The sequence below is a fragment of the Poecile atricapillus genome, chromosome 3 (assembly GCF_030490865.1).
Source record: "Poecile atricapillus isolate bPoeAtr1 chromosome 3, bPoeAtr1.hap1, whole genome shotgun sequence".
Classification (NCBI taxonomy): domain Eukaryota; kingdom Metazoa; phylum Chordata; class Aves; order Passeriformes; family Paridae; genus Poecile; species Poecile atricapillus.
This window is the reverse complement of record NC_081251.1, coordinates 25,275,055-25,301,948: the sequence shown is the minus strand read 5'-3', so window position 1 is coordinate 25,301,948 and position 26,894 is coordinate 25,275,055. Positions and strand designations below refer to the sequence as shown.

The 26,894-nt window shown below is 37.4% G+C and overlaps 1 protein-coding gene across 1 annotated transcript in view; it reads left to right on the top strand.

The window, feature by feature from the left end:
- The window catches only part of DST (dystonin), a 249,625-nt gene that overhangs the window by 135,328 nt on the left and 87,403 nt on the right, over positions 1 to 26,894 (top strand). Inside the window, exons 35-50 of the mRNA XM_058836371.1 lie at positions 898 to 986; positions 1,544 to 1,676; positions 2,740 to 8,259; positions 8,466 to 8,612; positions 8,762 to 8,977; positions 9,161 to 9,307; positions 10,333 to 10,563; positions 11,905 to 12,057; positions 14,084 to 14,317; positions 15,701 to 15,973; positions 17,723 to 18,268; positions 20,677 to 20,853; positions 23,459 to 23,582; positions 25,431 to 25,639; positions 25,905 to 26,222; positions 26,401 to 26,567. Of these exons, the coding sequence (XP_058692354.1) occupies positions 898 to 986; positions 1,544 to 1,676; positions 2,740 to 8,259; positions 8,466 to 8,612; positions 8,762 to 8,977; positions 9,161 to 9,307; positions 10,333 to 10,563; positions 11,905 to 12,057; positions 14,084 to 14,317; positions 15,701 to 15,973; positions 17,723 to 18,268; positions 20,677 to 20,853; positions 23,459 to 23,582; positions 25,431 to 25,639; positions 25,905 to 26,222; positions 26,401 to 26,567 (8,684 nt within the window). The remainder of the gene's footprint in view (positions 1 to 897; positions 987 to 1,543; positions 1,677 to 2,739; positions 8,260 to 8,465; positions 8,613 to 8,761; positions 8,978 to 9,160; positions 9,308 to 10,332; positions 10,564 to 11,904; positions 12,058 to 14,083; positions 14,318 to 15,700; positions 15,974 to 17,722; positions 18,269 to 20,676; positions 20,854 to 23,458; positions 23,583 to 25,430; positions 25,640 to 25,904; positions 26,223 to 26,400; positions 26,568 to 26,894) is intronic.

Here is a 26,894-nt window from a genome sequence, read left to right as displayed (position 1 = left end):
TTCAGCCTGCTCACCTCATCTTGCATAGTGCATCCAGTGGTTCTCTTGGTTCCTGGGCAAGCAGTACAAGTGATGAGATTGTGGCTTGCTGGTGGTGACTGCAGAGGGAGACTTTTTGGGCCCTTTGATGCGATGCATACAAGGACAGATTGGTTGTGTCCAGACCCAGGTGAATGAAGGGCCCGAGCACCGTGCTTGAGACCTAGCACCTATATTGAAAATATCTCCAGCTTGTAGAAATCCCTTTTGATAATTTGCCTTTATTTATCCAAAATGAGTGCTTTTCTTTGAAGAGACTGGAGGGAGTTTCTCAGCAAAGTTAGAAGATTAAATTCCTACAAGTTCCTCTATCAGAACAAGTCCTTTATTGGGGATGACACAGAACTGATAGTGTGGAGAATATTAATTAATAATTCATTTTTTCCCAGGTGTCTCATATTGCATGTGTCTATGTTATTGAATTTCATGATGGCTTGTGGTCTTCTGATATGTTTTTTCAAAAATTTGTTATCTCATTTTGGTGAGCAACTTCTTGAACGTGACTGTGGTACACAATCTTTTTAAGGCTGCCATAAACTGTGCCAACTATAAGTGATTTAAATGATTTGTTAGCTTTCCATCAAATAACATTTTGAAATATTCTATTTGTTTTGCCCAGTAGTTTTCTAAAAACAGCTTGCTTAATTAAAAGGCATATCACAATGACTTACTCATATGTAAATTATACAATTCCAATAAATAATACTGCTTTAAGGATAGCCAGTGATTTTAAAAAGTCAAGCTCTTATATTATTGAGATTAGTCCCAGATACAAATAAGGTTTTGTTTGTTTGTTTGTTGTGTTTTGTTTATTTATGTACACTGTTAAGTTTTGAACACAGGTTATTTATTTTTCAGATTTCCCTTCATGAAATGTCAACCAAGAAAGAACAAATAGCTGAAGCTCTGCAGACTACACAGTCATTTTTAGCTAAGCACAGTGACAAGTATGCCATTTTTTATTTTTCAAATAATGAAAATTAATTGAATCAATACATACTGTTTGCTTAAAAAGAAATCATATCCTTATAGTTCTAATTGCATTTCACATACAGTTTGGGGGTTTTTAGTCTTCCCATTGGTGAAGCTTGATGCAATTTTGTTTATTTCAAGAATTTGGCTTGGTTTCTATACCTCTGTCCATCTTAAAAATATTAGATATTTTCATTTGAAATCAAAGTAATTAAGAAATTTGTACTAAATGAGTACTCGAACTACCTATCACGAGACTGTTTCATCTGTGTCTGAAAACAGTTTAAATTATGAAGAGATAACTCATTGCTCTTAATATTACCTGTCTTGGCTGTTAATCAGTAGACAAAGGCCCATGCAAATGTTAAATGCTTCTTTTCCTGAATAACTGCAATCAGATTGTAGATTTCTTGAACATTTTTGTAGATTGTAGATTTCTGCTCCCCATTTTTAAGTAAAGGTAGGCAGATCACTCCCAAACAGTTACACATTACCCAGAGATCTCCTTCTTTGATCATTTTTTTCATAATAGAATGACAGATGAGGAGAGACATGAAATGGAAAAGCAAGTTAGGTCCCTCCAGGAAAGCTACAGCTTGTTATCCAATGAAGCTTTGAAGCAGCTGCAGGAAGCACATCTGGGTGATGAAAAGATGGAAGAAAAGGTAACAAGATTCAAACCTAGATTTCAGTTTCTCTTGAGATTTACTGCATGGTTTTCAAACCACACATGATCAGCAAAAGAAGAAGCTGCAATTAACAGTGTGTGGAAGGAACCTGATATTTAATTGACTGAAGTGTATTTGCTATGAAATACTGTATGTGATCTTACCTGTGCACATGAGCATTCATTCTGTTCATCAGACTTCTTTTGTGAAGAGTCTTAATAACGTGTGCCTTGCATGAAGAGAGATCAGCAAATCATTCATTTCTTAACTCTTCTCTTAAAAGCCATTCTTTGACTGCTAGATAAGTGTGTGTTTCTGCTGCAAAAATGACACCATAAAATAACATGTTTATATCTCCCATATATCACTCAGAAATGTCCTCAAAGTGATCTACTTTCAGTTTTTCTTAAAATATTTTTGGGTATGAAAATCGGAGGACATAATACAGTTACCTCTGAGACACTATGAATATATTTGTTAATGAATATTAGTCTTAAATATGGAGTGAGTATTCTCATATACATATAGAGGCAGAGTCTGTGTAATGAGTTCAAATAATGTTGCCAAACTGACTTCATGCTTTCCATGCAAACTAAATGCAATATTTGGTGCTAGAGTATCTGATTCCATATTGTTGAGTGTATACACAGAAATGCTGTATGCTGTAAACATGAATAGCATGGTTGTGTTGAATCACATACTGTTTCCAAATATTCTAACCTTTCACAGACATTTATAGCATGAAAATGTGCTTTTCAGGTATATGTTCTATTTTCCCTCTCTGCAAGCATTTCTTCTATTGTCTATCACTAACCCTATTTATGTATGCAAAGCATAGGTTTTCAATTCACAGATGCATGTTGGTTTTAAATCTTTTATCACATCGTGTGCTGTTGAATGACTGACATAGATCACTTGCGCATTTGAGCTGCTAACATTCACAACATTCCTCCAGGCCTGGTAAGTACATGTTTTTATGCTTCTTATGCATTTAAAATAAAAAACATTTAAACATACGGTCCAAAAATGATGATAGCTTTTCTTTTATATTCCCTTTTAGGTGAATAAAGTCATTGCGGGTGTCATTGACCAAACAACTGGAGAAGTCCTTTCAGTCTTTCAGTCTATTTTAAGAGGTTTTCTTGACTATGACACTGGAATTAGATTGCTTGAGAATCAGCTGATTCTTTCTGGAATAATTTCTCCAGAATTAGGAGTGTGTTATAGTTTGGAAGAAGCTAAAGCCCATGCCTTAATTGATGAGCAGATTCTGTTGCAGCTGCAAGAATTAAGTAATGCAAAGAAGCTTATATCAGAATCATCATTAGCAAATATTCCAGTTGTTTCAGTTTTAGAACAAGGTCTGATTTCAGAACCTCTAGCTGTTAAAATTCTTGAGAATCAGCTTTCACGTGGGTATTTGATTTTGCCATCTACTGGAGAAAAGCTGTCTTTGCAGAATGCTTTCCAGAGAAATCTCATTTCTCCAACATTATATTCAAAACTCCTGGAAAGACAAGATACGTGTAAAGATCTCATAGACCCCAACTGTGCTGAGAAAATTTCCCTTGAACAGATGGTTCATAGAAGCATAATACATGAAGCAACAGGGTTAAGACTCCTACCTGTGAAACCACAAGAAAAAGGGAGAATTGTGTTCAAATGTGGAAGGAGGGTAACTGTTTTGAGGGCAGCCCATGAAGGGCTTATTGACAGGGAAACAATGTTCAGGCTGCTGGGTGCTCAGTTAATGTCAGGAGGTATCATTGACCCTGACTCAGGGAAACGAGTGACTGTGGAAGAGGCCATGAGACAAGGGGTGATAGATCAGGACACTGCTTGTGGGATCCTCACACATCAGGTTCAGACTGGTGGAATCCTTTCTCAAAATTCAGGACAACGCTTGACTGTCGATGAAGCTGTGCAATGCAACTTAATATCATGTACCAGTGCTCTGCTGGTATTAGAAGCACAGAGAGGCTTTGTGGGGCTAATTTGGCCTCACACTGGCGAAATATTCCCTGTATCAACTTCTTTGCACCAAGATATGATTACAAATGAGCTGGCATTCAAAATATTGAATGATAGAAGGAAAATAGCTGCACTTTACATTCCAGAAACTTGTGAAATAATCAGTCTTGACAAGGCTGCAGAATCAGGGATAATAGACAGTAATACTCTATCAGTTTTGACCAATGTGACTTTACCAGATAAAATGCCCAATGTAGAAGAATTAAAGTCCTCTTGTAAAAATGCTGCAAAATGGTTATCAACGTATGAATTCCTGCCATCAGTATTTCATGACTGTGAGGAGGAGCATGAAGATTCTGGCACAGAAGACCCTGTATGTCATAATCTAAATCAGGCTAAGAAGCTATTAATGTCTTACCTGATGGTAAATAGTTATATGGATGCAAACACTGGACAGAGACTTTTGTTATATGATGGACAACTGCAAGAAGTCATCAGTATGTTGCTGGAAGGTGATAGTGCTGGGTACAATACTGGTGTGTCAGAAATGGAGTTTAGTAACAAATGTGTAAGCTCAAAAGGAATTCACCTTAAGTCAGCAGACACTGTTCAGGGTGCTCTTTCAGGTGCTGAGAATTCTTGTAATAACAGGAAATGTAATCAATTTGATGATTTTGGGAATTACGGATCTTCACAAGAAGATCTCCATGTGTGCAGGCCAGATGTTTGCAATATTCTTGGTACTGAGCAATCAGAATATACACAGGAGATGCTGTTAACTATCCCTGCAGAACTCAGAAATGTAGTAAGCAGCACTCAAAATTCCATGAACAGAAATGAACTTGGAGGTTTCTCAGAGGTCTCTGAGTGGACAGAACTCTGTAAGCATAACAATCAGCAGACAAATTCAGGAAACATTGAAAGATATCTTCCAAATGACTCAAATACAAACATTTTATCACAAACAGCAAAAGAAGAGATTTGTGTGGGAGACAGTCTAGATAATGAAAACATGAATGATAAAACATTAAAAAGTTCCTTGAGCATGAATGATTTGTCAGATAATGAAACATGGAGAAAGCTGGAAAGGTGCACAGAACATGGGTCTCACATATTTCAAGCTGATGGTAGCAGAATGGTACAGGATAACAGCAAAAAAGATAATTTTCAGAGAAGTCTTGGTTCATCAATCAGTGAAGACACTGAATATCGACTTCCAGAAGAACTGGTTAGTCAATGTGGTGTCACACTAAAGTTTGAAGACAATAGGTATGGTGTGCAACTTCTACAGGAATATGCAGGTCCATCCCTCGAGGACCGTCCTTATATCCCTGGAGGGCCATCCCTGGAGGATTGTACTGATTTTCAGAACAAGCTGTGTCTAGAAGACAGCATAGACATGTACCACAGGCTTTCATTGAGTGGTAACACTGTCCTACCTGATGTACCACCCCTGCGGGACAGTAACAGCACAGCACAAAGGCTGACAGAAGAAGAAAGTGATCTTATATTCCACAAGTTACTGCCGTGTGACAGTAGTTCTGACTCATCGATAGAGGGGGGTGATGGCATCCCACAGCTTGAGAGTAACTGCTTGCAGCAGGAATGTGGTGAGGCAGCTTCTGAAGAGGACAGCTCTCAGTTGGATGACGGTGATGATGATGCCTATGAAACACCTCAGGGTGATGGTGATGACAGTGATGCCTATGATACTCCACAAATTGATGATGATTGCTCTGACACTTCTGAAGGTGACGAGGGGTTTGATACCTTGCAGTTGGGGGATGATGGTACACCAGAGCCAGAACTGGCTGGAAGATCAGTTCCATTAGGTTTTCTGGAGGAGAGAGGTGGTCGAATAACCCTGAGAGAAGAGAACTGCAGCTCTTTTCAAGGACTTGCAGATAATGGTGGAGAGAATGTTCATGTAAATGTGAAAGGGCAACCTGAGAGCATAACTATAGCTTCTGCAAATGCCAAAACTATGGAAAAAATCCCTGAGGAAAGGGAAAAAACAGGGTGTTTTGGAGAGAAGGAGCAAGAATTACCAGTTACTGTTGAGAGTGAAGGAAGAAAGGAAGGAGGCATGAACTATTTAAGGAATATGTATGAAGTTGATGTACAAGACAGGAACAAGGACATTGAAATGAAAGCAGAAGGTGACCTGTGTGAGGAGGAATCTGAAGGTACACAGGAGGGGGAAGATTACGAGGAGGATTATGGTAGTTATGATGACTCTGACACTGATTCTGACAGTGAAGATGAAATGGATATTTTTTATTCACATCATCAATCTATAAATGAAGGTGACCAGCTGCTAATTTCTGTGGAAGATGTAGAAAGGAACAACGAAAACAATCAGAATATTGATGACTGCTGCTGTTCTTTAGGCCACAAGACAGGATATACTTTGCAATTCCAGTCTAACCATGAAAATGAAAAACTATCCTCAGTAATATGTGAATCAATGTCAAATATTTCTGAAGAAAGATATATTGGTCTTGAAGAAGACAGACAGCAGGAAACAGAAGATGAATATGGGACTTGTGTCAAAAGTGAACACATGCCACAAGATACTACTGAGCCTATTCAGTCTGAAAATACCTTTGGCAGTAAATGGATATCCACTAAGAGTGAAGAAAATACTGAAACACAGTTTAGGGTTCCAGGTTCTCAGCTTCTTGATGGTACTGTAAAATCTGACATCAGTGTGGCAGGCTACCTACAGCACGCTACTGATGATGACCAAAGTACCTGGACAAATTTGATTCTCTCAGAATGCTTTACTGATAGCAGAAATAAAGACAATAATACCATGCAAATGTTAGATTCAAATCATAGACAGAGAGAGACACTACTTGCAGAGGAAAAAGTATTAACTTATATGGAACAGCTGAAGGAAAGTTCATCCCAAATGGACAATGAATTCCTTACAGATACCCCTTATGTGAGTGATAATAGTTCTCTTAGGGACCCAATACATCCAGTCACCAGTTTGAAGCATGGTCAAATAGAGAGAGGTTTTGAAATTCTTACAGAAAATAAAAATAGAGTAAATATTATGGAGGAATGTGATGTCATAGGGCTAGGTAATAGTCCCATTCAGATGGAAAACCTTGGGGAAATATTTGATGCAACAGTACTTAAAGCTGCCAGAGAAACTCCTGTTGCAAGTAAAGAAAATGTTGATCAAGCTTTTCTTGACATTCAGGGTACAAGATCAGATGAATTTAAGAGAGATGTTAGCATTTCTGCTTCTTTAAAACAACATACAACATGCATAAAAGAAGGCGTCCATTCAGAAATCAATAAAATTGAATTTTGTTTTGAAGACATGGAAAGAGGGGAAGAGGGTATACGGAAGGAAAAGGATTTTCTGCTAAATATGGAAGAAATGCATTCAAGTGAATTTAACACTTACTCTTTCCCCCCACCTGATACTGTGAAAGGAGAGGAGATTAGCATAACTAAAGAAACAGGGAGACTTAACTGTCAAAATACCGACAATGTTCTTAAAGATGTTCCAGAAAACAAAAGCAGCAATGATAGTGAAATGTTCCCCACAAAACCAGATGCTTTAGGGAGTATTGAGGATACCAAAGAATTAGGGGATGGAGGTGAAGTGCTACCTATTGGGAGACACACCCGTGTCACTGGTGTTTCTTCAATTCTGAGTAGCATAGGGACTAAGTGGAACTACAGTGCCCAGAATGAATGTGAGATGCTGAAAGACACAAAGGGAGAAAATGTCCTGGTCAGTGAGACTTCCTCCCTTGGAAATGGTTTCAAAAAACAAATGTCCATGGAGTCATTGCAAAAAGAAATGGGACCCTGCAAAGATTTTCAAGTAAAGGAAGGTATTTCACAGTCAGCAGATGTATCTGATACACTCATGGAAGACTTACGGAATATATTACAAAGGAAATTGAAAATGGGGCATGGTTACTGCAAGCAGGAAGGTGAACCCCTAAGTTACTCTGATACCAGAACTTTAATGCAAAATTTACTTAAAATGGTTGAAAGCACCCAACTTGCTAGTGAGATGTCTAGTGGGTCAAATCTGAAGCAAATAAGCAATGCTGTTAGAACTGTGTACACGCTGTGCACAGAGCCCAAGGACGGTGATGCTCCTTCACTGCTTTGGCCTGATTGCAGAAGTCCTGATCTTCTTCATGATATTCTGAAGCAGGAATCCTGCAGGCAAAAGACAGCTGATCCAGATGAAAGGAAGTGTGAAACAGACATGAAAGCTACTGTTCCCAAGCTTGCTACCACTGAACTTCTGGAAATTTTTCAAGTCTCACTTGGAGATGAAAGTACAAGCAAATTAGAGGAGTTGATGAATGGTTTGCTCATGAGCTCACAGGTTGCTGGTACCACCACAGAGTGCGAGGGTAAAGGCAAAGGAGATGGGCTTCATTCTCTTTCCTCAACAGAACAATCAGAGCTTGGATCAGAAGTTGATGAAGAGAAAACATTGGCAGATAACACAGCCACTACTTGGAAAAGTGATCAGGAGCATGGGAAGACAGAAAGCCAGTCCAAAGATTTTATTGAGCCTGTTTCGAAAACAAAAGAAGAAGTTGTGGGAGACACCCCCACTAGCATGGTAAGTAACAAGAATATGTGCTCAGTGTCCTGTGTTAATGGAATTGCATGGATCTTTCTGAGTGCTGGAGGGAAAAATTGAACTGGAAAAATGGTTGAAAGATTAGATTATAAATTTAAAATAAATCATAATAAACCCAAGGAATTTAATCACTTATTTTCAAGTCAGTTTGGAAAATCTTTTCTTGTTTTTGAACTCATTTTCAGTTTGATGGAGTACAGCAATGTTTAAAGTTGACAGAGAAAATGCAAGAACATTTGGCAGTGCTTCAGGATATGAAAAACCACCTAGATAAGCAGCAGCCTATTAGTAACAGCCTGGAAATACTAAAAGCTGAATTGGAACAGCTTGAGGTAAGTGTTCTTTATGCTTGTACTTCAATGATGGATGCTAGAAATAGCACTTAGGTTTAAAAAGAGAGATGTAAAATGTAATTAAAGCAATTCAGATATAAATGTTTTTCCTAGTAACTTAATGCATTTTGTATATATTCTCTTTGTAGTCATTTGAATCAGAACTGGCTACCTTTGCAATTATCCTAAAAAAGGACATGAAGTTGGCAGAAGAATTCTTAAAGTCTCACAACAGGGATATTCCAGAAGAGAAACTTAAAGAGCTAAAGATAAGCTATGACTCTGTGCAGGACACATTTTTGGTGGTCTGTGATAGATCTTCAAAACGAGCAAAACAAATAGTCTGCGCTGTTGACTTGGAAATGGTATGTTTTTATCAGTGTATGTTTTTACCTTGATTTTCTTCAAGGTAATTGGGCTAAAATAAAAGAATTTGGCTTTTCTTTATTTTATCTTAGCATAAAGATTCATGTATGATTCAATTTAATATGGTAGAAGATATGACTAGACTCCAGGAGCATAAATAAATATACAACTTCCCTTTCTAGTCTAAGCTTGCAGGATTGCATCAGCAACTTTTAAACCAACTGCAGAGATTTTCAGACTGGATCACAGAGAACAATAAAATCATTAATAACTTCACGATGAATACTAATGATATAGAAGAGATGAAGAAAAGTTTACAGCTATTTAAAGTAAGTGCTCTTTACAGCAGGTATTGATGATTCTGGCAAAAGTTGCTCCTTATTATTAATTATTAGCTAGGTTTTTAATGCCTTCTCAATAATCTCTATTGAATAAAGAGATGACTAGAAGTAATTACTTAAGAAGACAGCAATTCGATAATCCAGTAATAAAATCTTGTTGATTTGCTTTTTCACTTGCAAAAAAAGTTTCTCAGTAATCCTAACTGAGAAAGCTTCTATTCTCTGGTTCTATTTACATTTGTTGCAATAAATCTGAACCTTTTAGAAATCTAATTTATAATACAAATATTTTCAGTGATTAGAATTGGATTTTTATGCATTGGGTTCAGAATCTTTGCTGAAGTTTGTCTTCCAAATCAATTATATGTGAGAACACAAGATGGGAAAAGATAATAAGTTGTCTTTATTACACGCTCCATAGAATGAGTAATGGAAAACAAAGCAGATCAAATTTTTAGTGAAAGTTCTTATACTTCTATATGTATGAATTATAAAAATTATTTTAGATGTTTTAATGTGTTTAAAAGGAGTTCCATAGAAATGGTATGCTCACAGGGGCTCCATGTTATGCAGCTATTGGAAGAATTTGCCACATTGCTAGAAATGTTAACATTGTTGCTATAGAGTTAAGAATAGGACTGATTTCAAGTACATATTTTTAAATTTCTGGATCTTCAGACCTAGAACTTAGAAATGTTATATCTAACCTGCCATAAATCTTTTAGAGTTGAAGGTCAGTCAGTTTTCAAACATCCATGAGAGAACAAAGAAATAGAGATGTACAAGATCACATTTTTTATTACTTTGACACAAGCTGAGACAAACCATGCACAAGTTCTAATGTCATACCTGAATGTGTCAGCATGATTCTGAGTTTTGATTCTCCATGGCTAAACTGTCTACTAAAAGCATTTTGGAATAGGGGCTAAGAACAGATGGTACTTGTGGTACTTATGGCTTATTTGTACTCAATTTTTCTTTATTGCTAGTAACTCCCTTTGCTTCATTTACAGAACAGGGCTGCAGAGCTCAGCTGTAAAAAAATGCAACTGGAGTCCACTGCATTTGATGTTCAGTTCTTCATTTCTGAACATGCTGAAGATCTTTCTCCTAATCAGAGCAAACAGCTGTTGAGGCTCTTAAATACCACCCAGAAATCTTTTCAGGAAGCACAGGAAGCAATAACTTCTCAAGTGGAAAGTTTAGAGACTCAGTTACAGGCAGTGCAAGAGCTGGGTGATAAGGTTTGCCTTTCTGTGTAAATGTGTGCTGAATGTTTTTGTCTGTGGATGAGGAATTTTAATACCAGCATGCAATATTGAGTGTATTTCTGTATTTTACCTTTTTACTGCAGTTATATTTGTAGTTATACAAAGATTATATTGATGAAATTTGGTGAATCATCACTTTTGTCTTTCCTTGGTAGTATACTTACAGAAACAGCATATTAAATTAAGAACAGGTCTGCTCTTTCTGGCAAGGAGAGAAATTGAGGTTTCTCATAAGTGTTGTTTCTTCAGCAGCTATATCAGTAATTGATCTGAGCTATGTTGATCACTGAATTTGCTCTCGCACCATTGCATAACACTTTGGTCTTGCTGAAGATTTTCTTTCCCTTTATTAATTTGCTAGGTCATCTGCTTATGTGATCTTTTCTCTAGATCTTCATAGCCCAAGAACCGCATTTAAAATCTGTGTACCATGGATTGTTTTGACTGAGATGGGTTAGAGGGACAACATATGAGTAAATCAGCCAAGATACTTGCAGTTCTAGGCGTGGGCACTGGGAAAGCTGTGAGTCAAGTTGTGCCGGTTATGTCTTCAGCTGGCACAGCTGCAGTTGGCAAGTGTAAGCAGCCTTTGTAGGACCAAAAGAAGCTGATAAGATGCTGCAGCATAACAGCACCTCCTCTTCTCCCATAGCAGCACTGTTCGGACTCAGAATCATCACCTCAGCCCCTGGTTTATGTGTAATTAAAAGTGCTTTAGTATTCTGAAGACCTTGTATTATTTTGCCTTTTGAAGAACTTTTCTTTCTACTATATTTTGTGTAAAAAACATAAAAATGACTATAGGAAAGGCACAGATAAGTTTTCTAGGACTTTGTAACAATTATGAGCTTGCATGTTTTGTTCTTCTCTACTGCTTAAAAAGTCCACAGTTTCTATTCAAGTAACATGTTATGCATACCAACAAGAGCTAACTCACATTCAAAACTAACCTCTGTTTTGATGTCCTTTTTTTCAGAATTAATAGTGTTTATCACAGGTTTCAAGTGGTTAAGAGACTGGATTTTCACTCCTGTTGTTTGGAGATTTCATCCTTCACATATGTGCATGGCCAGACTTCTATTGGGCAATTTCATCAAACATGGTCTCTTTTACTTACAACATTTTTGAGGTTTATCCATAACTTCTGTATGTTCATCTTGCTCTTTGTACCACTGCTATCATGTTTACAGCATACTTTTAAAATTATTGCTTTGCAATATTGATGTTCAAAGATTTCTAATGTCTATTAGAATGTTGGTTCCTGGAGTGAGGATTTTTAGTCTTATTGTTCAATTGTACTTGGCTCTAATATAGGATGTGGCTGAACGGCAGCAGGAATGCAAAGAGAAACTGCAGGAAATCTGTGATTTGCTTACACAGACTGAAAATCGACTCATCGGACAGCGACAGTCTCTTGTTATTGGAGACAGCAAGGCTGAGCTGGAACAATACCAGACCAAACAGGAGGTATGCACAGCTCTAGTCAGAGAAGTGAAAGAAGGCTGAGTGCAGAACAGAGTGACTCGACTCTTTTGTTGAGTAACAAGGCTCATCATGTGAGAGGAGAATAAAGTAGATTTGTTTGACCTACCAAAAGTAAAGGCTCAGTGGCATGCATTTAAACTGTTGCCTGTGAATACACTCCAGTACATGCCAGTGAGAGAAGACAAACTCCCAAATGAGGAGACACTAGAATAGGGAATATGTGCTACACAGTTCAAGAAGCACTCTTGCAGCAGGCATGAATTTTGTTAATATATTAGCTTAAGATTGTTCCTCTTGAATGTGATAAAAATCATACATTCTTATTATGCTAAAATAATTTAGCCAGCTTTTTAACTGGTATCAGGAAGTGTTTATTCCCATTCGGAGTAATTTGAAAAAATTTACTGCAACATTTTCTCTTGCCTGAGGCTTTCCATTGCTTCACTCTTGTTTTGTTTTGATTTCTGGTTCTTATTAGTGTTTCTTGCAATCTCTTTGGTGTCCTCATGTAGCAAAACCCTTTCAGTTTGTTTGCTTTCCTTGCTCTTCAGCTGTATCCAGTCATCTATAAGCTTTTACTCTGTCCTAATAGATACTGAGTTTATGATAGTTAAAGGACTGAAGGATTTGGTAATCTTCTTGTTCCTCCTCCTAGTACTAGTTTACTATACTGTAGAGCTCCAACTCTCTGTAAAAAGAGAAATTTTCTTATTCATCTTGCCTTGCTTTACTTGTTTTTGAAGTAATGCATCTAGTTTGTCAAAGTTGTTCTTATAGTCAGTCAACCCTGGGGTAGCTTTTAATATCTCTTTCCTGTCTTAAGGATTTGTGGCCTAAATGGCGTACTCATGGGGAGTGAAGAACTGATACAGCATATGCCTCTTTATTTTTTCATCAGCTGTTTGTGACTGCCTATCAGACTAGTTGTTTTCTGACTGATTTCTTGGAATGGTCATTCAAAAAATGTGTCTTAGGAGGGATTGAGGGTTAAAACGCAGTCTTTTTTATGTCAAGTCAAGCTTTCATCCCCAGTGCACTGTTTGAAAGGGAGCACAGAGAACTTGGTCACAGGAGAAGCTGTTGTTGATACAGAGTCCCCAGGAAAATCTTTCTAATGTACTTGCTGAAGTGTTAAAATGAGCTGCAGTTTTAGCTGCTACATTCTGTAATTGCTGCAAAATCTGTAGTCTAGAATGAGGATCAAATGTTCTGTCTTGCATCTCCAAGATTGTTACGCTGCATAAAAAGGTGAAAAATGTCATTGTGTCAGTAACTGTGGGAATGTATTCAACAGTGCAATCCTTACAATTAAAACTCCTCTCAGATAATTGGGAATGCAGACTAAGAAAACTGCTTTGGGTAAATTAAAACTGAAGATCTGTCCTCTATAAAATTCAGTGGAAGTAAACGTTCTTGAGAGACTGAAATATTATGATTGATTTCAATAGAAGAAGAAAAAAAATTTATGCCATTTCTGGCCTGAACAAACCCAAGAAATATGGGACAGCTTTCACTCAGGAAAGATGATTATAATTTTCTGACTTCTATTCAGTTAGCTTATTTTCAGCAGCTTTCTGTTAGGATAGTAATGGACCAGAATTTGTGAGGATGCTCACTTACTATCTGCAGTGTAGCAGATTTACTTAAGTCTTGATTTCTAAAAAAATAAGATATATTCTTCCACATATGTGGAAACACAATATTTGAACTTTAAAAAAAGGCCAAAAAAAGGCCTCAGTCTGAATAGAACTGTAAGGTAACAGATCTACAATTCTAAAAAAAAAGTTGTGAAAGACAGATTGAACTGTAACAGCATTGTCAGATATTGATGCCTTTGATTTTAATAATTGTCTGCAATTGAATAATGTATCATGTGCAGCTAGGAAGGACCAGTGTAGTGCTTACCCCTAGAAGAGAGATAGTTCCAATGAAATTAATTGGGAAGATCTCATGAATAAGTTACTAACTCCTGTGTGTTAGTAAAAAAAACTTTCTTTTTTATCAAAAGGAGATACAAAAAGACATGACAACAAGTGCCCAGACACTGGCAGAGATCGTGAAAAACACTGAAACCTTCTTGAAAGAGAATGGAGAAAAGTTGTCACAAGAAGACAGGACTGTTCTGGAGCAGAAACTAAATGAAGCTAAGACAAAGTGTTTGCTCCTTAGCCAGAAGGCAGAAGAGTCCAAAAAAGAACTGGATAAAGCTATGACAACAGCAATTAAGCAGGAAACAGAAAAGGTTTTTAGGCAACCATTTAATACCTTTATTCAAACCTTTTTCATGTCTTATGACACTAGTTGTGCAACTTATTGTTTGGTGGGTTGACCTTGTCTGGATGCCAAAAAGCTATTCCATCACTTCCTTCCTCAGCTGAACAAGGAAGAAAAAAATGTAATGAAAGGCTTGTGGGTTGAGATAAGGGGAGGGAGACATCACTCACAGTCAGAGTCACAGGCAGAGCAGGTTTGACTTGGGGAAATTAATTTATTACCAATCAAATCAGAATAGAACAATGAGAAATAAAAAATAAAGATACCTTCCCTCCACTTCTCCCTTGTTCCTGAGCTCAGCTCCGGAGTTCTCTCCCTCATTCCCACCACTGATGCCAGAGGGATGGAGAATGTGAGTTGTGGTCAGTTCATCACACATTGTCTCTGCTGCTCCCTCCCTCAAGGGGAGGACACCTCACACTCTTCCTGTGCTCCAGTGTGGGGTCCCTCACACAGGAGACAGTCCTTCGTGAACTTCTCCAACATGAGTCCTTCCCAAGGGTTCCAGTGTGGTCCCTTCCATGGGGTGCAGTCCTTCAGGCACACTGTTCCAGTATGTGGAATGACCCCATAGGGTCACGAGTTGTGCCACAAGCCAGCTCAAGTGTGGGCTTCCCACAGGGTCACAGCTTCCTTTGGTCATCCATGTGCTCTGGAGCAGGGTCTTCCCAGGATCTCTGCACCCCTGTGTCCCTCCATGGGCTGCAGGTGGATCTCTGTACCCCTGTGTCCCTCCCCAGGCTTCAGGTGGACCTCTGTACCCTGGTGTCCCTCCATGGGCTGCAGGGGCACAGCTGCCTCACCATGGGCTGCACCAGGGGCTGCAGGGGAATCTCAGCTCTGGCACCTGGAGCACCTCCTGGCCCTCCTTCTGCACTGACCTTGGTGCCTGCAGAGCTGTTCCTCTCACATTTTCTCACCCCTCTCTTTAGGCTAATGTTTTTTATACATTTTTTTACTATGTGATCCCAGAGTTGCTACCACCACTGCTGATGGGCTTGGCCTTAGCAAGTTGTGGGTCCATGCTGGAGCCAGTTGGCATTGGGTCTGTTGGACATGAAGGAAGCTTCTCAGAGAAGCCACCCCTGCAGCCCCTCCAATTCCAAAACCTGGCCAAGCAAATACATACCCAATACATACTGATAAACTGTGGAGAAGTTAATATCATATTTAATCTGGGTAATAAATAATCTGTTGGTTTATTCTCTTATAAAATAAACAGCAACCTCTTTATTAATATAACATTTTCTTTGATGTTAATGTATTTTAAATCATTTATTTGTGTATTTATTTGATATTTTGTGATCTTTAAAGAAGATTTCTAAATTGAAACTGTGAAATTTCAATGTAGGTTGCAGCCATAGAACAGCTGGAAGAAAGCAAAAATACAATAGAAAATCTTTTGGATTGGTTATCAAATGTGGATAAAGAAGCAGAGCATGGCCGGAAGTTTAAGCAAGTGATAGAACAGAATGGAACACACTTTGAAGAAGGAGATGTGAAAGTTTTGGAAGGAGAGGAGGATGATGTCAATGGTAATCTGCTGGAAGACATTGAAACTCGGGTGGATGGACTAGTAAAAAGCACAGATGATAATCTGAACCAGCAGTATCAGAAAGTCAAGGTATTGTTACTGAGTTTATTAAACATTTAGGTGTATCGCTCCTTATTCAGCATAAGTGAACTCAATCTCATCCTGTCTGTCATAGGCTTTGGAGCAAACCCTAGAAAGATAGTAATACACAGTAATACACAGGAATTTCAGTAGTTAGAATGTATTGCACATTTGTCACTTTTTTGCTGCCGCTATAGTTTTTTCCTGCAAAATAAGAGATAGGACATATTCTGCAAGGTAAATGTAAAGAATCTTTGTGGTGAGTCTATTATTTTTAGTAGTGAGGAATTGATGCAAGCAAATAAAATGCAGAAAGTAGCAATATAAATTCATACCCTTTATGTGACTTTTTCAAAAATCTTTGTGATACCCAGATGATTCATCCCGTTTTAATCCCCTGTGAATACTGATTGCAAATTGCTGCAAATAATAGTTTACTGAAATTCTAGTTTTCATTTCCTACAACTTTAACACGTGGGCAAAGCAGTGTTTGAAGGCTTCTGAAAAGTGAATTACATAAAATTACAGTGCAGCATTTTAAAAATAGATTTTCCTGGTAAGTTGGAAGCATTTAAAATAATACGAGTTCAGTTTTATGGTGTTTACTGAGTTACAGCTGAGAGTCCAAGAAACTTTAGGTATGAGTTGATTGGCACCTTAAAGAAAATTATTGTGCTTGTAGCTGATAGTATTTTGGATTTCCTATTTTATTAGAAAACCTAAAAACCAAAACCCCAAAAGCAACCTAAACAAATAGGATTATTGGGGTTTGTGCAGATGATATTTTTAATTCTGCTTTTTTGACAGTTAATTTCTGCACCAACTGCCTACAGAATAATTGGCCACTGTACTTGTGGAAGAAAAACATACTTATTTTTCATGGGAGACCTTAAAGAATGAAGAAGTTTTTGAAAGAATATATTTGAAATATGTTTTTCACTTGGAATATAGTACTAGTTCCTGAACTTAAATATTTTTGTGGGATTGAAAACATGCATAGATTGTGTGTTGATTTTTAATGTCAACTGGACCTATAGTTTTTTAATTAATTATGTTTAATAAGAATCATGGCTCTTGATTTTGGAAAATGAAATTCCAAAACCCAAGTAATAATTTCTGTTCACTGAGTGTAAGAAGAAAATAACTGTACTATGTTTGATGCTTTTACTCCTTTGGGTCTGCTTGTCTGTAATGGTAGCTACAATATAAGTAAAGGGACATGGAGAGTTTTGATTTGGGAAGTTGCCAAGTTACATTTGAATGTTTTATTTGTTAAATCCCGTTTTGAAATTATGAGAATTAGGGAAATTTTGGTTACGCTAAGTACACTACCATAAATGCTAAATAATAAGCAAATTAGTTTTGTTAGGAAAAAAAATAAAAAAGATTGATAGTGTCTAGTTTTGCTCTACAGAGTTGTGTTTTGGAAGTACGGGGGAAAATATTTGTGATATATACATCCACATATTGCTGCATTGCAGTGATACTTGAACATTGCCATATGGTCATGGCCTGTACATCTGGCAAAAATTACCATTGAATGTTTTTCATTCAAAATGTTAAATGTTAAAAAATTTTTAACTGCACAGAAATATGATGACCAAGAGTCACACTTTCACTTAAATTGCTGAAAAAATGTGGGGTTTATAATAAAAAGATGAGAAAATTAGAAAAGCCTTTTATCATTTTGTTTTACATGTCCTTTTCTAAGGAACCATGTGAGAAGGTGCTGATTGTAATTTATTGTTTTATTTGTAGGCTCAACATGAGAAAATTATTTCACAGCAGCAGGCTATCATAGTAGCAACTCAGTCTGCTCAGACACTGCTTGAGAAACAAGGGCACTACCTTACCCCTGAAGAAAAAGACAGGATGCAAAGGAACATGAAAGAGCTGAAGGCTCAGTATGAGACTGCTTTGGCTGAATCAGAACGAAAAATGAAATTGACCCATTCTCTAAGGGAGGAATTGGAGAAATTCAATGCAGACTATAGTGAATTTGAAATGTGGCTGCAGCAGGCAGAACAAGAACTTGACAATTTGGAGGCAGGTGCTTCTGACTTCAGTGGTATTATGGTCAAACTGAAAAGGCAGAAGAGTTTTTCAGAAGATGTTATCTCTCACAAAGGTGATTTACGTTATATTACAATTTCTGGACAAAGAGTTTTGGATGCTGCAAGGTCATGTAGCAAAAGAGATGGTGTGAAGGTTGACAAAGATGGTATAGATACTTCGGCTACATATGCTGAAGTGCAAAATAAACTGGATAGAGCTTCAGATCGCTTCAAATCTCTCTATACTAAGGTAAGTTTTATTTATACTGAATAGGAATGACTACTGTAATTGATTTAGTAATCTGTGTAGACAGGAGCTAGTTGATGGAACAAACACCATAAGAAGTTGTAAATTCTTTGTTTCTCGAAGATAACAGAACAAGATGCTTTTCTGGAAGATCTACTTTATTCAAGTGTCAGACTGTTAAAGGTCTGAATTGATGATACTTTCTACTTTGTGTTACAAGGAAGAAATGAGACCAGAGTTCTTCATTGTTCTTTCCAGCCTTAAACAGCTTCTGAGATTGTGGTGGCTCAGAATGCCTTGAGTAATGTTTTGGGGGGGAAAGAAATTGTAATACTTTCAGATGCATAATGTTACTTTATGTTGCTTGCAATATTTTCCCAGCTATTTATTTACTGTGCTCCCTACTAATAAAATGAGTGTAAAAAGAGACTATGCCAAAAATAGCAGTAAAGATTTAATTTGTATCCTGAAAGAGTTTGTCCCAGTGTGACCTTTGTTGTTAGCACTGGGCATGAAAGAACTTAGTGATTTAAGGACAGCAATTATTTTCCACTGCTCTGCCAAGTGAACATTTTATCCTTAAGAATACCAGATTAGTGTCTAACTAATGAGTAATTAGCAGTGCAAAATCCTCCATGTACCTTAGAGAGGGAAGATAACCTAGCTCTTTTTGCCAGGGTCACATATGGAATCTGCCTGATAGAACTAAACAAATATCACCAGCTAGTCTCACATGCCAAATTTCCAGCTGTTTTCAAAAAAAACATGTGTTTTTCAATATTGATAATATTCCAGAATGTGAAACTTTTGAGATAATTATTAACTGAACCATTGAAGAGAGAGCTGCTGTCAGCAGCCTTTGATACTGCCATCGCATATTTTTGTAAGGTCATAGGTTCAAACTTCTTAGTAGGGCTTCAATGTCCACTGGTATAGTGTTGGTCCATAATAGTGACCATCTGTGTCTGGACATTTTTATCTCTTTAAGGTTTTCATGCTCAGAAATGTAAATTCTATAAAGACATGTGTTTGATTGCATCATTAAAAAAGCAGTGTAAAAGTTGTTTTCTTGTTTTTTCAAGACAGCTGTTCTTTTATAGAAGCACATTTTCCTTTTTGTGCTTAACTGGTATGAACAGGGAAGCTAAATTGACAGTTCTGTTGACAGATTTCCTCTGGTTGGTTATTGAATTACTTTGAATGTGAATGTAAAGATTTAATAAAAAAAAATTCAGATCTTTTATTTTTATGCACATAAAAATCCCACGCCAGCAGCTTGATTTGTCAATTTTCCAAATTCTATCCTTTCCATACATACATTTAGCAGGGTTATAATAGACATGTTTTAAATATTTGACAATAAATATGCAGAACAAAGTAGACCTTTTGTGTCTTTAAGGACAGAATTCTTAAAAGTGAGATTGTTCACAATTAGTGAGATTTTCCAAACTGTAAATGAATTGCTGGTAACCTTTTTTGCCTTTTGTAAAGGTTTCTTGCTTTTAATAAATATTTAGATTGCTTTCACTTTTATATACATATGTATTTGCACATGTGTGAGACATGATTTTATAGGTTTATATGTTGCAGGAATCCTAAAGTCAGTTCTTGGGTAACTGATTCTATAAATAAGCATGTTCTATGTTAGCCCGCCAGATGGCGACCAAGTATCAGTTGTAAATATTAAAATACAGTGTCAGGAAGGTTCAGAATATAAATATTTAATGTAACTGGTTATAAATATTATGACTTGATACAATCAGATTTTTCTTGTGCAACCATCTCCATCTCAGTGAAAGGGTTTCACTGACTTTTTTTTATGTGACAATTCCCTGTAAATGTTTTGGGGCATGCTAACATATAGGACTAATAGTACCTTGTTCAGATGACATTTTTAAGTGAGTAAAACAAAGCATAAGTACAATACCCAACCATATCACTTTGGATTCACTATGCAGGTAAGGTAGTTATGAAAACAGGCTGTATTTTAATGAACATACATATCTCTCCTAATTTTTTTTTAAAAAATGATAGCTTCCAGTGGCTTTCTACATTTCTAGTTTCTGCTTGCTTTCTACATTTTTGGTGCCAGAGTTCTGATAAATAATCTTTATATCGGTGAATAAGAAATTATTCCTGAAGTTTTTCCTATTTTAATGCAGCAAGTAAGATCCAAATTTCCCATCTTCATCAGTGGTTTTATCCTAAATCATTGTTTAGGAGCACAAACTAGTAAGCCCTGCATAGTCTGTCCAGCTGTCATGTCTTAGTTCAGAAATCAGTTAGTGAAATGATGGTAGGAAAAAATGATGCAGTATTACAGGAAGGAATGTATAACTTTGAGATTGGTATGTAATGCAGCACACAGTTTAACACCTGTGTATTTGCTTGTTTCTTTTTTACTCTTTTAGTGTAGCATCCTTGGAAATAACCTTAAAGACCTGGTGGATAAATACCAGCATTATGAAGATGCCTCATCTGGACTTTTGTCAGGTCTCCAGGCCTCTGAAATAGCTGTGAGCAAACAATTATCAGAGCCAATTGCAGTGGATCCCAAAAATCTCCAAAGACAACTTGAAGAAACTAAGGTGAAAAGCTTTAGAATAGAGCAGCACTTTTGTCCTAAAAGGAACTGCTGTTTGTCTGAAAAACGGGTTGATCTAATGTAATCCAAGTGGCCACAGGCCAAATTCTTGCCTTGCATGTGGGCATACAGCTTCTATGGTTCTGAAATTTGGCTGTCCAGAGCAATATCTGAAAAGCACTGGGTGAAAAAAAATGGGGTACCAAGATGCAGTGGTGAAAGCAAGATGTGTTTTCGATCACTTAGCAAATGATAGGGTAAAATCTGGAAAGTTTTTGAACTACAAAAGGATTTAGTGATGATGGTTTGCTATCAGAGTAAGTCTTGGATAGGGTTCCAGATAGAGAATTCCATTTGATTGTTGTCTGTGACTAATTTTTTTTTCTGTTCACATTTGTGTGTTACTTCATTATGAAAGGGATCATACCAGGTGAACAGTGTGATGTGAGTAGTCTGCCCATTTCAATTTCTCCCAGTGCTACATACCCTGCAGAGAGTGAATTTAACATAATAGGTGTTGCACAGAAAAATGGTATTTTTTGGTTTTTTGCCACTGAGGATGTTACTCATGACTTCATGTAAATCCTAGTACAGGCAAGACAAGTTAGTGATAGAGCTTATGAAGGTTAAACTCTGGATACCTATACAAAGTGTAGGTTTGGAGAAGTCTTTAGAGCCCAAGTATATGGTGAGCTATATAAAATTTCATACGGTCTGTCATCTTTGAACTGACTGTTATATTTTCATAAACACATTCAATCACCTATAATATAAATAAAATGCAAGATTATTTGGTTTTTAGTGAGCAAGGCTAATGGTCAGGCACTTCCTCACAGTTTTGTCTGTGCTCAGTGAAGTATCAGTGCAGGTCAGACACATTTACGATTGGAAAATGATCATCAATAGCTTTTGGAAAGTACATGCTTTAACCATTTCCCTTTCAACAGCCTGAGCAGTGGTTCCCTTTATCTATGGTATCTTTCAGATTGGCCACTGGAAATGCCCAGCACTCTTTTGTATGACAGGAAAAGGAGAAAAATCACAACCATGTTTAAGACAACAAAATTAAAAGTGTAAATTGTGGACTCCTAACAATTGAATGTTTAGGTATATTTGTGCTTCCAAGCACTAGAAGAGTAGGAATAAAACTAATTACAATTTGAAGCTTAATTTAAAATTTTTGTTCCTTATGCCAAATTGAATTATATTCTCTATAATGCAAATTTTCATGGATGTAATACAAAAGGAGTGAGTACTAGGGTTCTTTTTATGAAATGTCTACATGGATTACTTGCCATACAAAAGAGCACTCAATGACTATGAGCTGGGAAGAACGGAGAGGGTACAAAATGTCAAAAGATTCAAAGGAATAGAAGAAGCAGGAGGCTGAAGAAAGCAAGCCAATTAATGAAAGCAAAACAAAGAGTATTTTGAGGAAGTCAGGTGTTGAAAGTTAAAGCTGTCCCTTGTAGCCAACAGGCAGCTGATAATCCAGCTAGACACAGACCTTGGCAGCATGGTGAGGTCTAATCTTTTTATGGGGATTAACTGTTCTTCAGAATATTCTTCACTGCCTCTGGCATCAGCTTGCTTGCCTTCTGTTAGCATACAAAGTTTTCTGGTACATCTTCTTTTTCTTTGTTTTTTTTCCTTTTCCTTTCCTTTTTGTTTTTCCTTTCTGCACAAACACTAGCCTAAGCCTCTTGGAGACTCATTGTGTCAGATGGGTCAGTAAGATGATGAACTGCGCTCTGGCACACTCTTATGCTCTGGGTACCAGTGATGAATGCACTGACAACACTTTGTGCTGGCAGGGCACATATGATTACCTTTTGATTCATTGAGTATCAATGAATATTCAAAAAATAAATGAGATGTCCCTTCATTTTGGACTTGTATAAGGTTCAAGTGAATCAAAATAAACACTAGCACAGAGGCCTGAAATAATTTAAAGATTATTTACCTTAAAGTACTCTTACACACTAGAGAGGTGAAGCCACTAGATGTTGATTCAGCCTTACTGTCTTTGAACTTTGTTGAGTCTGGAGAAAATCATGGCTGGGCTAGTCTCTGAACATGTGTTCCTTGGTTAGATGGACAAACCTAGGCCAAATTCAGCCACACAGGGGTACCTGGCTGTGAAGGCAATCATCTTGTTTCAAGCTGTTCAGCTGTTTGTGCTAAAATATCAGCCTGATCCTTTGTCGATACCACTGCTGGTGAATGTGTAACTGCTGCTGTTGATTGTACGCTTTTCCCTCTGAATTGTTCTTAGATGCTGAACTGAAAAATGTGTTTATAATCGTCTGTACAAAGGGTCTTTAGAAACAATTAATCAAAAGACATGTTTGGAGTTAGGTATAAAAATAAGTTGGGTCAGACAAGTGTTCTAAAACATAAGGTAAAAAAGATGGTGAATGAACTAAAACAAGGGCCAGAAGGTTAACAGCTGCCATAACCACAGGTCAGGATTTTTCTTAAGGAGAGGTCACAAATTGAGTTAGTTTATCCCCAGCACTTAGTTTAGGTTCTGTGATGTATCTCAAGTCTTGCTTATGTAAATATCAACTGTACTGAAAAGCATAACTGATAATAGTGGAATTTTACAGGTTCTTCAGGGACAAGTGTCTAATCACCAAATTGCTGTAGAAAAACTGAAAAAAGCTGCTGAAGTGTTATTGGACACAAGGGGAGAGTTGACACCAGACAAAGATGAGATTCAGAAAACACTGGGTAAAATATTTGCTTTTCTTAGTACCTCTTCTTATCACTTGTGTCTGCACGCAGGTTCTGGAAGAAAAAAATTACAGAGCTTCCACATTCTTATGTCACTGTTTAAATCCATGTTTTGTTGAGTCATAAGTCATTACAACACAGTAATTTTATTGTTGATCTCTCTCCTACGTGGATCCATATGCTTTTCACTGACATTTCATTTTGTTTTCTTTTTTTACAGAAATAGGGATTGCTTGAGCAGAGGTAGTGATTTGCTGGGGATCATAAATTCTCCAGAGAAATATGACTCCAAAGAATCTGTTTACAAGCAGTTATTTGAAGTTTTCTTAGCTTAGGAATTACTTCCTTCTAACTTTAAGGAACTGTCTATGAAGGGGTTGACTTTGGCAGGGTGCCAGATGCTCACCCACCTTCTCTCTCACTCCTGTTGCTCAAGTGGACAGGAGTAAAAATTAAGATAGAGAAGCCCATGGGTTGAGATAAAGATGGGGAGATCACTCACATTTTACTGTCATGGGGAAAATAGACTTGACTTGGCAAAAATTAACTTTCAGTTGTTGCTAAATGAAATAGGTTTGGGAAACGCGAAACAAAGACAAATTACAGCAACACTTTCCTCCACCCCATTGTTTTTTCCAGGCTTACTATTACTCCTTCCTTCCTAACTGGTCCCCCTTCCTCCCTGCCAAACAGTGCAGTGTGGATGGGAAATGGATGCTCGTGGTCAGTCCATAATTTCTCTGCTGCTGCTTCCTCCTCACATATTTCCCCTGCTCTGGTGAGGGACCTCTCTGCAGGCTGAAGTCTTTTGGGCTAATATTATTCTAGTGTGGATATAGGCTGTGTTTCCTTCAGGAAATATCCACCTCCTCTAGCCTGGGTCCTCTACGTGCTGCAGTGTGTTTATCTCCTCCTCCATCCTCCACAGGCTTCAGGGGAATCTCTGCTCTAGCACCTGGAACATCTCTTCTCCCTCTTTCTTCTCTGACCTTCATGTCTGCAGGGCTGTTTTCATACTTTATTTTTCCTCATTTCTCAGTCCCGTGCAGTGTTTTCCCTTTTCTTAAATATGTTTTTCCAGTGGCACCACCAGTTTGGCTGAGGAGCTCAGCTGTGCCCTGTGATGGGTCAGCTGGAGTTGGCTGTAACCATCTCCCATGGGGCAGTCCTTGACCTCCTCTCACATGAGCCAAAAAAACTTGTCCCTAGCAAACACTTACCACCACCAAAACTTTACCACCTACACCTCTTTCCTATCAGTTGTGGGAAGTAGCACAGCATGACATTCACCACTGTCTGAAGTTTGAAGACACTTTCTGTGTGTCACACAGCTGTCTCCTCATGGAATCCCATAAATAAGTTGCAGAACAAAATAAAACAGCTGTGGCTTGACTCTTTGGAGTTGGTGATAAAACTCTATGGGAGGTACACGGAGTTTGTAACTTTCAGAGAGTTATTTCGAAAGTGTTGGATGTCTAATGAAGAACCTCTCAGATCTCACAATAACATAAGAAACATAATTATAGAAGAGCTGTCTCAATACTCTGCTGTTTTATTTCTTGGGTACAGTCAACAGATGCCTTAAGCTAGAGCTACATGGAAACCAGTTTCTAACACTGAGCACTACAGCTATATGCTACTCCCTCATTTCCCTTGTCCAGTGTGATTTTTGACTCTTTTTGAAGTTGTTGGTCTTTGTTTCCATGTTTTTACTGACTAAAGCTGACTTCTATTTTCTTCATTCTAACGTAGCAATTTTTGACTCAACTGGCGAGTGCTGGTGAAGTAAGCTAAAAGCTTAGTTTGCCTAGAGATAAAAATTGAAATATATCTTCTCTTTATCAGATGATATTGTGGAAAGATATGACAATTTGTCTAAATCTGTGAATGAAAGGAATGAGAAGCTTCAAGTAACTCTGACACGATCCCTAAGTGTGCAGGATGGTTTGGATGAAATGCTGGATTGGATGGAAGGAGTTGAAAAGAGCCTTAAAGAGCAAGATCAAGTGCCTTTGAATTCTGCTGCTATTCAGGACATTATTAGTAAAAGCATTGTAAGTAGCATTCTTTGAAAAAATAAACATTTGTTTGATAATTCAGATTTAAAGAAAGAATTAAAATCTTAGGTTGGCACTTTTTATGGATTCAAAATACTAAAGAGAACTGTTGTGTGAAGTGAAACTGTTCATAAGGATTTTGTAGCTGAAATAGATTACACTGATGGTCTAGCTGTAGTGATTTGTTGCATTATATGGTAGATGAATTTCACTTCTTAAAATTTAATTGCAAGTAATACAAAGTAGTTATTGTATGTTTCAGATGCTAGAACAAGACATTGCTGGTCGCCAAAGCAGTATAAACACTATGAATGAGAAAGTGAAGAAGTTCATGGAAACAGCAGATCCATCCACTGCATCCACGCTGCAAGCTAAAATGAGTGAACTTGCAGGACGGTTTTCTGAAGCAAGTAACAAACATAGGGAGAAGCTTATGAAAATGGAGGAATTGAAGACTAAAGTGGAGTTATTTGAAGGTCTGTCAACAAAACTTCAGTCATTTCTAGATGAGAAAAATCAAGCACTCAGTGAGACGGAGGCACCAAGAAAGGATGTTAGTGAAGTGTCTCAATACATGCAGGTACTGTAGCATTCCATTGGTACGTGTTGTGCGTTCTCAGTCTAACTCATCTAAGTGATTGAACAAGAAACAAGGCATGTTTTTTTTCCCAGCATTGGTTGGTTAGCTAAAGTCAAGAGTTTAATTTTGAACAAGTGATTGTAGAGTCTAATATGATGAATGTAATCATATTTTGCAGGAAGCTGGTGTAGAGTTGGCACAACACAAGAAGGATCTGGAAGTTTTGAAGCAGCTCCTTGAAGAACTTTCATTCCATGCTCGTCCTGGAGATAAAGCACTGGTATTAGAAAAAGTAAATGCTTTGTCAAAGAAATTCAAAGAGGTAGAGGAGACAATAAAAGAAAAGTAAGTTGAATAATAAAAGTGTTTCCACTTCAGCTAATAACACAGTGTGAATGTATTTACAGTGTTTACTGCTATCCTTTTGTATGCAATCTCAAGACATTGTGGTTGACCAGAGGAAATAAGGAGTTTTTTATTGAAAGGAAAAGATTCTGTTTGAAAATGCCTCTGTAGTTAGCCTGTCTGGCTCAAGAGCTCTAAAAAAGGCCATAAAGATAAGTAATTGTTCAAATTTTTGTGACATTTACAGGATTTTGGCAATTTTAAGAAAACCCTATTTCTCCCCTTCCATGACAGAACATAAATTGCTGCTTGTGTTTATTGCTTTAG